The following is a 14019-nucleotide window of genomic DNA, read 5'->3' on the forward strand; positions in this document are numbered from 1 at the left end:
GCTTGGTGCTTTGAGGCGCACCCAGCAGCACCAGGGCTCTCTCAACCAAAAAAAAAAAAGCTGTCGGATGCAACAAAGCCTCGACAACCAGCCAATTGCCACCGCCCAGCAAATCGCACCGCTCGCCTCGGCCTTTGAACCGGGTTTTTTGCCAATCAGTTGAAAATTCCAAACAGCCAGTTTTCCTTTGAGCATGGACCAAATGATAGGCGGAGCAGCTCCGCCCGTGCGAATGGGTTGGAAGGGCTCCCTGGCTGGCCGTCCAATCAGCGCCGCCGTCTGCCCACAGCCCACCTGCCGCTCGGCGCACACCAAGTCACGTCAGCTCGCTGGCCATCGGAAGCCAACGGTCCAATTGAGCAGGATTCCGGCGCGAGGGAAAAAAGCAAATCCGGGCGCTGCTTGACCGGCTGCACCTCCAGGGAGAGCCTGGCGGTGATGCTGCTGTGGCGGATGGCAATGGCTCATGGCAATGGCTGGGCAATTGGCTGTGAAAGAAGCTCCGAATCGGGCTTTGAAAAGCTCTCAAGAGCTCACAAAGCAAGCTCAGTCAGCTACCTCACATTTGCCGCGACGTCAAGCTCCTGCCGCGTACCCTGGCAAGACCTGGACGCCTCCACGTGACTGGCTCCTCTCGTCGCACCCCACCCGTCGCCCTTGTCTCAGCCCGCTGATTGGCCACGGCCCGTTACTAACGTTACCCCTCCAGTCACGTTCAAAATGAGATCAGCTTTCTTCCAACCCCTCCTACCCCGCCATAACTTCTGCTCCCCGGCCTTAAGAACTTTCTCCCTCCCTCAACGCATTGCTGCTACGAACAACTTTGCGACTCCTCGATTCTATTCACAGCCCGCCAAAATGCCTAACACCAAGGTGTAAGTTTCGTGTCAGCTCCTCTGCCATTGCCGCTCTCCTCTGATGCCTTGAATCTAGTTTCTTCGACATTGCCTGGAAGGGCCCCGTCTTCAAGGACGGCCGTCCTACCACCGAGATCAAGGGTGAGTCTGAGTCCAATTCTGCCCGAAAGCGCCAATTCACCGGCGGTCTCTATTGGGAATCCCGATAGAGAGAGAATTGAGCTTGACCGATGGTCTGCTCCTTTTTTCCCTCTGCCCTGGAGCTTGTGCTCTGGCACCCACTCACACCCTGCCGGTCTGATTGGACCAGCGGATACTGCTGGCCCCCCCTTCTCCAAATTATCACCTCATCCGCTTGTAGCTACCTTGTGAAGCTTGGTATTAATGCGTCTTTGGATAACAGAGCAGACCGGTCGCATCAACTTCAACCTCTTTGACGACGTTGTCCCCAAGACCGCTGAGAACTTCCGTGCTCTCTGCACCGGCGAGAAGGGCTTCGGCTACCAGGGCTCTTCTTTCCACCGAATCATCCCCAACTTCATGCTCCAGGGTGGTGACTTCACCCGCGGTAACGTATGGCCGCCTCTGCCAGCACAATTGCAAGCCGTTCGTTGACTGACACCACTCCTAGGGCACTGGCGGCAAGTCCATCTACGGCGAGAAGTTTGCCGATGAGAACTTCCAGCTGAAGCACGACCGCCCCGGTCTGCTGTCCATGGCCAACGCCGGCCCCAACACGTAAGTTGATCCGGGATACGTCATCAAAATACCCAGCACAGCATCTAACTCTGTATCAAAACAGCAACGGCTCTCAGTTCTTCATCACCACTGTCGTCACCTCCTGGTTGAACGGCCGCCACGTCGTCTTCGGCGAGGTCGCTGACCAGGAGTCCATGGCCATTGTTGCTGCTCTCGAGGCTACCGGTCGTGATGACGGCAAGGTTAAGTACGAGCCTCGCCCCACCATCACCGCCTCCGGTGTCCTGTAAACTTGTTGAAAGGAAGCAACATGCTCTGCATGTCCATTTGGTGGCAGTTTTTGGGACCATGAAAATTTATGGGGCGGATCATAAGAGGCTACGAATGGTACCTCGCCATATCCTTTAGCCAGTCATTTAGGGTGCTGCAAAGCATTAAAAAAATACAAGTTTTCCATTGCATCGAACAAATCCATTGTGGATATGAAGGTTCCACGTCGTCCCCGTGCTGGAAGTATGCTATTTCATATCTACGAATAGCCAATTGTAAATGATGTAAAGAACGGTTTTCAAAGACATGTGAAATGACGTCGTCTTAGCCTTGAGCCTCAATTAGAGTGAGTATTCCTACGTTCAATCTTGTGCAATAGATAGCTTGCCTACTACATGCATGATGTACCTCCCCCGTTATACGCCGAGTGCCCAAGTGTACCTGGATGTAGAAACAAAGCAGTATATACATTCCCAATGAATACAAGGGGGATATCCTTATTCCAAAAACCGAAAAAGAGAAGAAGAAATCAAGAAAGAGAAAATAAAACTCCAAGTGATGCAAAGTTTGATATCACGACATAGGACCTCGCTGGGCGCCTCCTTTAGAAAATCTCCTTCCCTAGCCACTTTTTGAAATACTCGCAGTTGCTGGGTCCCACGGGGCCGCCCTCCTCGCAGAGATCAAAGACGGGGCACCGGCCGCAGGGGGCCTCGGTCAGCGGGCTGATGTACAGCTCGGGGCCTCCGCTGCGGCCGGAGGGGTCTTCGCGGCCGGCCCAGCTCTCGACGGACTGCTTGGCGATGCGGGACACGCGGTAGCCGACCTTGCCGGCGACCTTGATGGGCTCGACGAGGTTGTCCCAGACGAGCACGTCGACGAGCTTCTTGACGTCACCCTCGGACAGGATAGTGTTATTAGTGATGCCGCTGGAGGAGAGAAGGCGGGCGATGTCGCGGACGGTCGGGTAGGCCATGTAGCCGGCTGGTAATGGAAGCAGGGCGGGTTCTCTGCGGGATGCTGCGGCCGTTGATGATGAGACGGCGAGCGGGTTCTTGGCTGCTGTTGTGGGAGCGACGGGCTTTGCCTCCATCTCGGTGGCATCGCGCTTCTTGCCCTTTGCCGCTGCATCGCTCAGGCCGCCCTTGATGATGCCCTTCTTGGGCACCTGCGCGTGCCCGTGGGCGGCCTTTGCAGCCCCAGCGTGCGTGCTGTGGTAGCTGCTCTGCCGCTTGATAAAATCAAAAACGACGCGCTGCAGGTCCTCGATGAAGGCCTCGTCGAGGTCCTGGTCGGTGTACCAGGGCCCCCCCGTGGCGCGGTCGCTGGGCCGGATGGACGCCTTGATGTACATCTTCTTGTTGGGGTGCTCGACGTTCTTGAAGGGCGCGATGAGGCCCTTTGCCTGCAGCTGCTTGATTGCGTTCTTGAGGACCGAGTCGTGCATGTTGAGGCGCTTCTGCAGGGTCTGCGTCCATATGCCGTCGCCGCCGGAGTCGTCGATGAGCGAGTACACCATGACTTGCTCGTCTGTGGTGCACTGCTTGTATCTACGAAAAAGAGACCCTCACGTTAGCCATTGGGCAAATCAAAAGCCTTGATTCTCCTTCTTGAAAACTCACTTGTGTGCCTCCTGCTTGTCGCGCCACTTCCACAGCACCTGGCCCGACGCCTCCCTCATGGTGATGAAGAGCTTGTCGTCGCTGAGCGACTGCACGACCCGCGCTAGCAGCAGCAGGTCGCGGTTCGGAATCACCTCCATGCGCAGCAGGTCGTCCTGCGAGAACATGTCGCCCTCTTCCCGGCACCGCTCGTACAGCAGCTCCTTGAGCACCGCCAGCTTCGCAGAGTCGGCATCGCTGCTGCCATTGGACCTCGAGGGCCCGGCGCCGGCGGCCGAGGTCGACATGGTGGACGGGAAAGAAAAGCCTGCGTGAGGCGGAAAAGTGTTGGTCGAGACGGTCCTCGGCTTGAATGCTGTTGTTGCAAGTGAAAGTGTGAAGAAGCCGCGGATGGTTATCAAGTGATGGAGATTTCTGAGTCACCCGGTGTCCCTCTCGGTGAGGCGGTGGTTGATGACTGTGTTGGCGCTACATTGACATTGGAAGTGATTTGATGGTAGAGCCTCGCTCTCTCTGTCTTTTCTTATCTAGTCGGGGCGATAGGTCAACATTAGGTAGGAAATGGTATCGTGGTGGGACACGAGCTTCGATTTTGGTTTAATTTTTTTTTCTTTTGCCATCACCAAAAAGCCTGGTGGGTACCTTGCAGCCGGCTTGCATGCCGGGAGAATTTCGGTGGCTGCTCAATATGTACATGTACTGGTGGGGGCGGGGCGACGATCGCGAGGCAGAGGGTACAAGGTACATTTGCCACGGCTTAGAGATGTTCAATTAATAGACATTTTTAGTATTGAATAAACTGTGATACTATTCTACTGTACGCTCTTGATATAGACTCCGTGTGTAAATCAGAAAAAGAAAACAGATGAACCAACTGAAAGTTAGAAAGAGACACTGACAGATGGCTCAAGCTCTCATGGCCATCTGTCGTTTGGCCTGTCAGTATCCCTCACGCCGGAAACGCCTCCCTCGCCCCGATTCCCATTGTCCTACAATGTGATTTGCATCAATCGAACTGGAGTAGAGATACTCCGTATAAACCAAATCGCTGGTATGCCCTTTCCCCCCTATGCGTCTTTCATGCTGGTACAGACTCAGGCGGGGGGTGTGCTGGCTTTCTTTGGCTCCTCTTCATCCTTTTCTTGGTCAACTTCCATGGCGTCGGTGGCCTCCGCCTCCTTCTCCTTGGCATCGGAAGATGGCTCGGGGGATTTCTTCTCTGGCTCGGCCTCAGAAGGCTTTTCCGCTTCCTGAACAACTGCTTCTTCAGCAGGCTCGGCAGTGTCAGCAGGTTCAGCAGGCTCGGTGGGAGGAGCAGGGGCAGCGGTCGTTTCTGATTCCTCTGTCGTCTTCTCCTCCACCATGGGGCTCTTGCTGGGGACTCGCTCCGGCGCCGGTTCAGGCTCAACATCCTCCTTCTTGATGGTCATCTCTTCTTTAGGCTCCGAGTCAGCCATGCCAACATCTCCATCCTCATCCACCTTGGCCTCTTCCTTTTCTTTCTCGGCTTCCTTTTCTTCTTCACCTTCCTTCTCGGTCTCCTTTTCCTTTTCGGGTTCCTTAGACTTTGCCTTCTTATCAACATACGCCTTCTCCTGCTCGCCTGCAGCAAAGTCTTCGATGGTGTCATCGTTGATATCCTGAGAATCCTCTGCAGCTGGGCCTTCGGTAGCACCGCCATTTGTAGAAGCGTCAGCAGCAACGGCAGGGGAAGCGCGCGCGCTGTTGTCCTCATTTTCTCCCTTGCGGAAATCTGTATAGCTTCTCTTGTTGCCATTCCGAGGAGTCACTCCATTTTCGGCAGCCAGGTCTTCATCATCACTGGGCTCGAATTCGTTCTCGTGTTGGATACGCTTGTCGAAGCGATGCTCAGTCATTCGGACGTCTTTGTTTTCGTCCTCATCAAGGTCGTCCAGCTCGGCTTCCTCTTCATCAGTCATGCCACCAAACTTACGGGGAACATCTTGCATCTGGACTGATGGGGCGGGGCCGGTCTGGCGGAGATTATCAATGACGGCAGCGGTAATCTTCTCCAGGTACTCCCTGCTGTTGGAGTTTTCCATGTTGGATGCTCTAACATTAAGTTCAAAATCGGGAGCATAATACTGGTCGTTTTGTTAGCTTACAAAATCACGAGAAAAGTGGTAAACAGTGCCTGTTGGGACATACTTCGTAATACTCATTATATGGTAGGGCCCGGTCCATCTCTTGGCCAACCAGGACACCGGTCTCAAATGCCCAGGTGCGAGCCACATTGCGCATGGTGTAGCCACCACCGCCGAGGACCAATGTGGGCAGGTTGAAGCTCTTGACGAAGTTGACGCAGTTAGCGTGTCCGTCCATGCTCAGGTTGAAGGCGCCCAAACGATCGCCGGAAAGACTGTCACCGCCACACTGCAGGACAACAGCCTCTGGCTGGAAGTACTTCATGACATTCTCAATGACAGGTTCGAAGATGGACTTGTACGACTCGTCGGTGATGCCGTCGCGGAGAGGGAAATTGACGGCGTAGTTCTTGCCCTGGCCGATTCCAATGTCACGCAGCTCGCCGGTACCCGGGAAATATTCGCCGTATTTGTGAAATGACACGGTCATGACACGGTCGGTAGTGTAGAAAGCCTCTTCGACGCCGTCACCGTGGTGAACGTCAATGTCAACGTAGAGCACGCGCTTCATAAATCGAAGAAGTTCGAGGATTCCGAGAACAATGTCTGTAGTCAGTCAGTCAGCTTGGGTATGCTCATGGTGGCGACCGTAGTAGACAAAACGCACCATTGACGTAGCAGAAACCACTGGCTTCGCACTTCTTGGCGTGATGCAGGCCGCCAGCCCAGTTGATGGCAATGTCGCATTTTTGTCGGTTGAGACGCGCTGCGCCCTCCATACTGCCGCCGGCACTGATGCCGCAAAATTCGAAAAGGCCGTCAAACACGGGGCAATCATCTCCGACATTGTATTTGCCCTGCTCTCTCATATAGCTATCCATGTTGTCAGGGGTGACCTTTTGGAGGAAGTCGATGTAATCGTCGGTATGGAACTGGGTCATTTCGCCGCGGGTGGCCGGTTTGGCGCGCTGTTTGCCATGTTAGCCAACATCTCACGACAAATTTGATAGACCAAAGACGGCGGATGAAAGAAAAGGAAAGGGGACAAGAGTGTTGCGTCACATACGTAAATCTCCATCTTCTGGTAGAGGCCGTACTGCATAATCAGACTGTGGGCCAATCGAATGCGATGAGGCTTCATGGGGTGGCCGGTGACATAGGCGTAGTTTCCAATATCAGAATCGTAAAAGTAGGCGACTTTCTTCGGCGATGACCCGTTGAGGGCCACCGAGCCGAGTCCCGCCATGTTGCTGTCACCCATTTGAAAAAGCTGCAAGAATGCAAGGAGCTGTCTGTAAGAGATCGAGTGGCGTCGGTCGGTAGAATTGTGATTGATGCCGGTTTGATAGGATAAGAAAAATTAGAAACTAGATGAAGCGGCAGTGCGATTGATGTTTTGTCAAAGGCACCTCCGCATGGTTTGTGTTGCTGAGGAAGAAAGTGAGAGAAAGCTGAGCTGAGTTGACCGTAAATGGTAGCCGGCGAAAGTTGTAAGGGAAGCGCGGCAGCCAAAAGCAAGGCCGGTACTGAGTGCGCAGAGACGCGGATAAACGTTGCGGCGACAAGGCTGTAAGTTTTATCAATGTTTGTCATCTAGTAGCGGCTTCGGATTGGCCCAGCAGAAAGATACTAAGCTGCATCATACAGTTTGTACGGGCTCCGCATGTACTCCACACCAATCGCAAGATGCCGGGACTCGCAGCGGCGATTCACGTGATGGCATTATTCAGCAATCGACCCTGGTAGCAGGCTGCCGAACAACTGCGTCAACTTGGATATCAGCAGCTAGCTACTAAGTCAAGGCCTGGGCTCCCTACCTACCTAGCAGCCTCCAAACATCAAGCTTTGAACAACGCAACACACCTGCTGCTGCACCGCCGCGACATTTTTCATTTCAATTTCTCTCCACTTCTCTCTATACACATTTTCAATTCCCATCACCTTAGACCATGGAGCGCTTCAGGAACTTGTTGGGCGGAGGTGGCATGGGCTTGGGAGGAGTTACGCCTGGCACAGTAAGCTTTCCTTTATCCGTCATTACACTGCTCGAAGCTCTCGCATCCCCGGTGGGCTTTGGTAAATTGAGCAACCGAGATGGATCTGAAAGGATAGAGAGGGAAGAAGAAGAAAACAGGTGGCTAATGAGGCATGTTACAGGACAACACCAGCCTAATTGATAACTCGGAAACCGTCTACATCTCATCCTTGGCCCTGCTGAAAATGCTCCGGCACGGCCGCGCCGGTGTGCCGATGGAAGTCATGGGCCTGATGCTGGGCGAGTTCGTCGACGATTTCACAGTCAAGGTCATGGACGTGTTTGCCATGCCACAGAGCGGTACAGGCGTTAGTGTCGAGGCTGTCGACCCTGTGTTCCAGACCAAGATGATGGATATGTTGAGACAAACTGGAAGGTAGGCCGACATCCGGCAAGCGGAGGTGTTGCAACAGTTGTGGCTAACAAAGGTGGACAGACCGGAATCAGTCGTCGGATGGTACCATTCTCACCCTGGCTTTGGCTGCTGGCTGTCATCGGTTGATATCAACACCCAGCAATCGTTTGAGCAACTGAACCCGCGTGCGGTGGCAGTAGTCGTCGACCCCATTCAGTCGGTCAAGGGCAAGGTTGTGATTGATGCTTTCCGACTCATCAACCCCCAACTTCTGATGATGGGCCAAGAACCCCGTCAGAGCACGAGCAACCTCGGCCACCTCAACAAGCCGTCCATCCAGGCGCTGATCCACGGACTTAACCGACACTACTACTCGATTGCGATCAACTACCGCAAGACGGCGCTGGAAGAGAACATGCTGATGAACCTCCACAAGCACGTGTGGACAGAAGCTCTGGAGATGGACGACTTCCGGACGGAGGGACAGAAGAACAAGGAGCGGCTGCAGAGGCTGGTCAGCCTGGCAGATGGCTACGAGAAGAGAGTCAAGGAGGAGACGGAGCTGACTAAGGAGCAGCTCAAGACCCGCTACGTTGGCAAGCTGGATCCCAAGAAGCACTTGGAGGACGTTGGTCAAGAGCTGATCGAAGACAACATCGTGTCGGTGTCAAGGCAGATGATTGACAAGGAGGCGACAATGCCCAAGAAGAATGGAGCTCTAGGGGTGGCTGCCCAATCCAACGGCGATCAGATGGAGACGGAGGAAGAGTTATAGACGAGTAGCAAAGCAAGGAGGGCAGCCATTATCATCACCCGCTCGCACTATATCTTCGGTGCTACCGCTGCTGCACACACACACTCACATGGTAGCTGGCTGGGGCACGCCTTATGCTTGAGGAGAGGGGACTGTAGAAAATTTCGCACACCGCCGTTGCAGTCGGGGTCGGAAGAACGCGGGGCTATGAGAAGCGTAGCCGCGAAAGATGGGCGACTCTGACCACTTGGGGGTCTCTAGGCCGGTCAGATGGTGGTTTTGCGTGACCATGAGCTTATAGCCTCTGTCGTTGCTGTCGCTTCTCTGGAGGAATGCTTGGGCTCCCTTGCACCAGGACATGAAGCTGTCGTCGGGCAGCACGATTCATGACATGTCACTATTTAATGAAGTTTAATTTTTTTTATCCGGTTGGGATTTAATTTTTCTGTGCTTGACAGGTTGTAAGTTGTGGTTGTGGTTGCGGTTGGGCTGAGCTGTTAGTAGAATAGGTGGTTGCGTATTAACGGCAACGGTGCCCCGTAGTGTGGTGTGTTTGCCAACTCTGGCGATGATATCATTGGCAAGGACTGCAAAGGAAATTTTAGAATGATGCAGTGACTGGATTTTGCAGGATTTGGAATTGACCGCTTCATGTGTATCGTGATGTGCGTTATTGAGTGACACTGCATCGGCATATGCGAACCCCCAACAAAAAAAGACAAAGAAGAAGAGGTTAGTATGCCAACGACGAAACGAAACGACGCATAGTATTACGTTTCCCTGTCTTGCCTTGTGTTGGTTCGCCACTCATCCAAGACAGAAAAAAAAAAGCTGCAAGTTGTGTCTCGCTTGGGCATTTGGGATGCATCTTGGCAGCAGTCACACGGGTGGTTTTGGCATCAGGCGGCGCTGGTTCGATTGGCGGCGACTCAGCCCTCAGACCCCTCGACCCCTCCCTCCCCTTGTCCCTTGTGAGATAGAATGCATGGATGGATTCTCGTCTCCGGAGCGCCTGAGAGGGCAAGCTGGGACCCCCTGGAAGGCACGCAGAGTCCGGGGCCCAATCAGTGCATTTGGCGGCGACAGGCCACGGTCTCAGATGACGGCTGATTCATCGGGGGAGTCTGGCGGTGGGTATCAAGCAACCACTGTGCGGCTACTGCGGGCTTGCATATTGCGAGTTGGATGGGGAATGGTTGAGTATGTACTTGGACGAAAGAAGATGGATGCGGCTGCAAAGAAAAAAGTTGGACGTGTGTAAAAGAAATACTATGCAGCAGAAAGAATTGATGGATGCAATGGTGAAATGGGAGGGACATGGTGTTTAGGTAAGGAGAGGAGTAGTCTGGTGTATCAGGTCGTGATTACCTACTCCAGGCACACTCGTACTCGTATCAATCACCCAAAATAACAAAGCGCTTTGAACTCGGTACCTTTTGATGACATCAACCCGTGAATGAACATGATCAATCAACAACTCATACCTGGTCAAACAGTAAATAGTCAAAAGGCAGCCCCAGTGCGTGCTAAACGAGGCACCGGGACGAAAAACAAGAACAAGGGGGCCCTCCCTGTGCTGTGGGACAAAGACTGGAGCAGGATTTCAAGCTGCTGCAGCACACACGGTCCCCCGTCCACTCAAGCCCGTCAAAAGCCCATTTTAGCTGTTGCGTGCAGCAGAGGCCGTGCCACGCACTGTGCCGCACCGCTGGATTCCCGCCATTCACGACGGCCTCGGCGCCTAAGTCAAATCAATATCATCAGCTGCGGCAGAGGCGTGCAGCCTCCCGGCAGTAACCACACGGAACCGAATGAAGAAGGGCGCTGCCATTGGGCTGGCTTGCTGCTTAGTAGGTATTTCTTGGGTATCACCTCCACGTATACCGTATGCACGAGTTACACTAGCACTACACAGCAGGTAGCAACTCTATGGACCACTGCCAACCGCTCCAGCTCCAGTGCTGCTGCAACAGCGGCGCGGAAGACCACTAATACGGACCGGTGGACCAACTGAGGCCCGCTAACTCTCCAGGCCGCTGCGGCTACGCATCCACGCCAGCTCCGTACAGTGTTGACAACTTACAGGGGGCGGCGCAGCGAACGCACGCTTGCATCCAGTCGAACCAGAAATCATTTCTTCAAAGACATGCATTGCATCGAACAAACTTCATTTGTTCGTTCGGCCCAGCTCAATCGGCTCAGCAGCATGGTTGAGGCTGCCGCTGCTGCTGCCTTCACTGCGACGCGACACGACAATTCAGCGTGGCGAACGGGCTTCAATCCTTCTCACTGAATGACTCGACTCGGCCTTCAATGACTGGAGAGCACAGCGTCTCATCACCACAAGTTGCATAGCGTCTGGCCTGTCTGGTCCTAACCCTGCTCGCTCCAGCCCCTGTCCTGTCCTGCGCTGTGGCCGCTGTCATCGCCGTCGCCATCAATCACCTGCAGGAGCCACAACAAAGAAAAAAAAGCATCGCATCTTCGCATCCTCCCCTGCGCCGGCATTTCGTGCGTCGGGCTACGGGGGGTCTTTGAGCGACTAGCAGAAGCAGCGCCTGTCCCGCTACAACTTACATCCACCCAGCATTTCTACTGTACTGTCCGCAGCATTGCCTGTGCATTCTAACGTCTACAACTACCTTACGAACTATTGACGACTATTTACCCGAGGCCCTGCGATCGCCACCACCGCTTCACCAACAGAGCCCGTCGTGTTGTGGTGGCCGTGGTGGTGCCGGCGAGTTGTCGAAAACACCAAGAGCGTTGCCAGCCGAGCATCGTCACCAGCCTCAACAAACATTGGAGCGGCAGCACGTCGCTTCTTCCCCTGCTGAAGCCGCAAATCCGAATCCGAAATAAACAGAGCGCCGTAGACCATGACCATGATGGACGTGGCCACCGTCAACGAGGTCATCGACTGCGTCGGCCGCCTCTTCGACCACATTCCCTACGCCGTCTGCGGAACCGCCGCCCTCATCTACTATGGCTACCGCGCATACTCGCCCGACCACGTCAGCATCACCTGCCCCGAGGAGTCCAAGGAGGCCATCCGCTGCTGGGCCCTGGCCAAGGGAATGACGCCCTTGCCCGACAACCCCGACGGCTTCAGCGTGCGCGTCGCCAGCGGCCGCTCGTGCCCCGTGTGCATCAAGTTCATGAAGAACGGCTTCGAGGCGCTCGAGGTGGTGCGCATCGGACCCGGCCAGGCCAGCATGGTGACGCTGCCCAGCATCGCGAATACCATTGCTCGCAGCTACGTCTTCCGCCTGCACTCGTCGTCCACCGACCGCCAGGCCCTCTATGCGCGGTACCTGGCCTGGACCCTCAAGCGCATGGCTGAGATCCCGCCCACAGACCCGGTGCAGCGCCTGACGCCGGAGCGCGCGCGCGATATCGTCAACCGCTCCTTTTGGATCCCCTTTACACTGTCCTACCCCGAGACCGTGCCGCTCTTCCAAGCTGCCGGGCTTGAGATTCAGGGCGACGGCAGCCTCATGGACTGGCAGCAGCCCGATGAGCAGAGCATGCCTCCTCCACGGCCGCGGGCCCGGACCGCGGCAAGCCGCTACAGCCTCAACAACGCCAGCAGCAACTACAGCCTCAATAACGCCAGCAGCAATGGTCACCTCCGTAATCACAGCTACGGTTACGGCCAAAACTATAACCAGCACTACGGCCAAGGCTACGGTCAGAACTATAACCAAGGTTATGGCCAGAATTATGGCCAAGGATATGGCCAAGGATACGGGCAAGGAGGATATGGCCAGCCATACGGTCAAGGTTTCAATCAGGGCTATGGCCAAGGCTACAATCAAGGTTATGGCCAAGGCTTTGGCCAAGGTTACGGCCAGAACTACGGCCAGAACTTCGCCAACAACTATAACCCGGCCTTCAGCCAGAGCCAGACCAGCCAGACCCGGCACAGCTACCACGGTTCAGATTTCTCAGATTCCGAGAACGGCACGACCCCATCCCTTCGCAGAGTCACCAAGCGTTTACCGAGCGTCCGGCCTATGATGTCGACATTTTCGTCTCCTTCCACCTCTGACTCGGAATTCTCCCACTCGGCCGGCGCATTCTCGCCTCAGTACATTCTCGCGTCGCCTTTGATATCGCCTGCAGCGCAGATGCCGCCACCGCCGCCTTTTTCATCCTTTCACCATTACCCCCCGCTCTCTCCTGCAAACTCTATTCCTCATATACGGCCACTGGGTCCCCCGCCATTACCAAGGAGGGCATTATCGAATCGCCAGGATACAAGGTCGTGGACATGATTATCATATCCGCCATGAATTTCGCCATGAGCTTATTTCCATATCACCATCACTATCAATATCTCAATCTCAATCTCTGTCTTTGAACCAAGAGAGAACAACATATACTCAAACTACCTACACACACGATCGATTTGACAGCGCGCCAATTTTATTTCGTCCTATTTCAAACCTCTATTTCACTGCCCAACGCTGGGTGCGTCATGGGCCGGAGAGCCAAATCTACGGATTTTGGTTTAATTTCCTTTCTGTCTTTTGGATTCCTTTCTTATTTTCCTTTTGTCTTCCTGCCGTCCAGAATGACCGGTAATCAACTTGGCCACGATATCCTTTTCCTTGTTTTCTCTTCTCTTAGCCAACTTATTTTGTCGTTTCAACTTTTTTTCCCTTATCTATCTCATTTTTTTTTTTTTTTTTTTTTTTACATGGCGGAGTTCTTTTGTACCAAGAATGAAACGATTTGATGGAAATACGGATATGGCTTTTGGGGGGAAGGGGGAAGAGGGTTTCTTTTTACGCATGACATGAACACAGAGAAGCTCTTTAATATTTTTGATGAAATCAGGAGATTGATGCTGCAAAGAAGAGACGGGATGACAATTTCATGCTAAGAAAAAAACACGCAAACACACAATTTTCAAGAATCAAGAATTAAGAGTTAAAGAATATCGAGCAAAGGGGGGAAAGACGCGGCAAAAATGTGAAAGCAGCCGAAAAAAAAGAGCGAGCTTTTTTCGAACACATCCATAACCATAGATTGATAGTTCATCTGTACAATAGAAAGGGGGGGCGTCACTGGGAACTGCGAGCTGTCAGAATCCTACTGGGCACTATATCCATTGACTGGACCATTTGTTTCACCATCTTTCCTGTCCTACACTTATATGTCTTCAGGGTATTACTTAGTAAACTACGATATGTTAACACAGAAACAGAAACAGTAAACCAGGAACCAAGAAACGTATGCAAGTTGAATAGTATAGTCAAATGCCTCCGTACCATGTATCCGTACGGGTAGTCAAATTTTGATTAGAAAAAAGAAACC

The 14019-nt window shown here is 53.6% G+C and overlaps 5 protein-coding genes across 5 annotated transcripts; 3 read left to right on the forward strand and 2 right to left on the reverse strand.

Moving 5' to 3' along the window:
• Positions 1-458: 458 nt before the first annotated feature.
• On the forward strand, positions 459-2039 carry M431DRAFT_398162 (hypothetical protein). The gene is made up of 5 exons (XM_024914850.1): positions 459-875; positions 934-998; positions 1261-1430; positions 1489-1595; positions 1660-2039. The coding sequence occupies exons 1-5, from the start codon at positions 721-723 to the stop codon at positions 1844-1846; spliced, it is 684 nt and encodes a 227-aa protein (XP_024774993.1). The 5' UTR covers positions 459-720; the 3' UTR covers positions 1847-2039.
• Positions 2040-2430: 391 nt separating this feature from the next.
• On the reverse strand, positions 2431-3735 carry M431DRAFT_4343 (hypothetical protein; the record flags this gene model as incomplete). The annotated part of the gene is made up of 2 exons (XM_024915130.1): positions 2431-3376; positions 3449-3735. The coding sequence occupies 2 exons, from the start codon at positions 3733-3735 to the stop codon at positions 2431-2433; spliced, it is 1233 nt and encodes a 410-aa protein (XP_024774994.1).
• Positions 3736-4542: 807 nt separating this feature from the next.
• On the reverse strand, positions 4543-6814 carry M431DRAFT_83835 (hypothetical protein; the record flags this gene model as incomplete). The annotated part of the gene is made up of 4 exons (XM_024923359.1): positions 4543-5553; positions 5618-6159; positions 6221-6521; positions 6620-6814. 4 exons carry the CDS (start codon positions 6812-6814, stop codon positions 4543-4545), a joined length of 2049 nt encoding a protein of 682 aa, XP_024774995.1.
• A 688-nt stretch (positions 6815-7502) lies between these two features.
• Positions 7503-8718, forward strand: M431DRAFT_83626 (hypothetical protein; the record flags this gene model as incomplete). The annotated part of the gene is made up of 3 exons (XM_024923333.1): positions 7503-7568; positions 7711-7964; positions 8025-8718. 3 exons carry the CDS (start codon positions 7503-7505, stop codon positions 8716-8718), a joined length of 1014 nt encoding a protein of 337 aa, XP_024774996.1.
• A 2867-nt stretch (positions 8719-11585) lies between these two features.
• M431DRAFT_64855 (hypothetical protein) lies at positions 11586-12185 on the forward strand (the record flags this gene model as incomplete). The annotated part of the gene is made up of 1 exon (XM_024921671.1): positions 11586-12185. A coding segment is annotated over one exon (600 nt), but the record flags the coding sequence as incomplete, so codon positions are not given.
• Between the last annotated feature and the right edge of the window lie 1834 nt (positions 12186-14019).

Source organism: Trichoderma harzianum (assembly GCF_003025095.1).
Source record: "Trichoderma harzianum CBS 226.95 unplaced genomic scaffold M431scaffold_5, whole genome shotgun sequence".
NCBI lineage: Eukaryota > Fungi > Ascomycota > Sordariomycetes > Hypocreales > Hypocreaceae > Trichoderma > Trichoderma harzianum.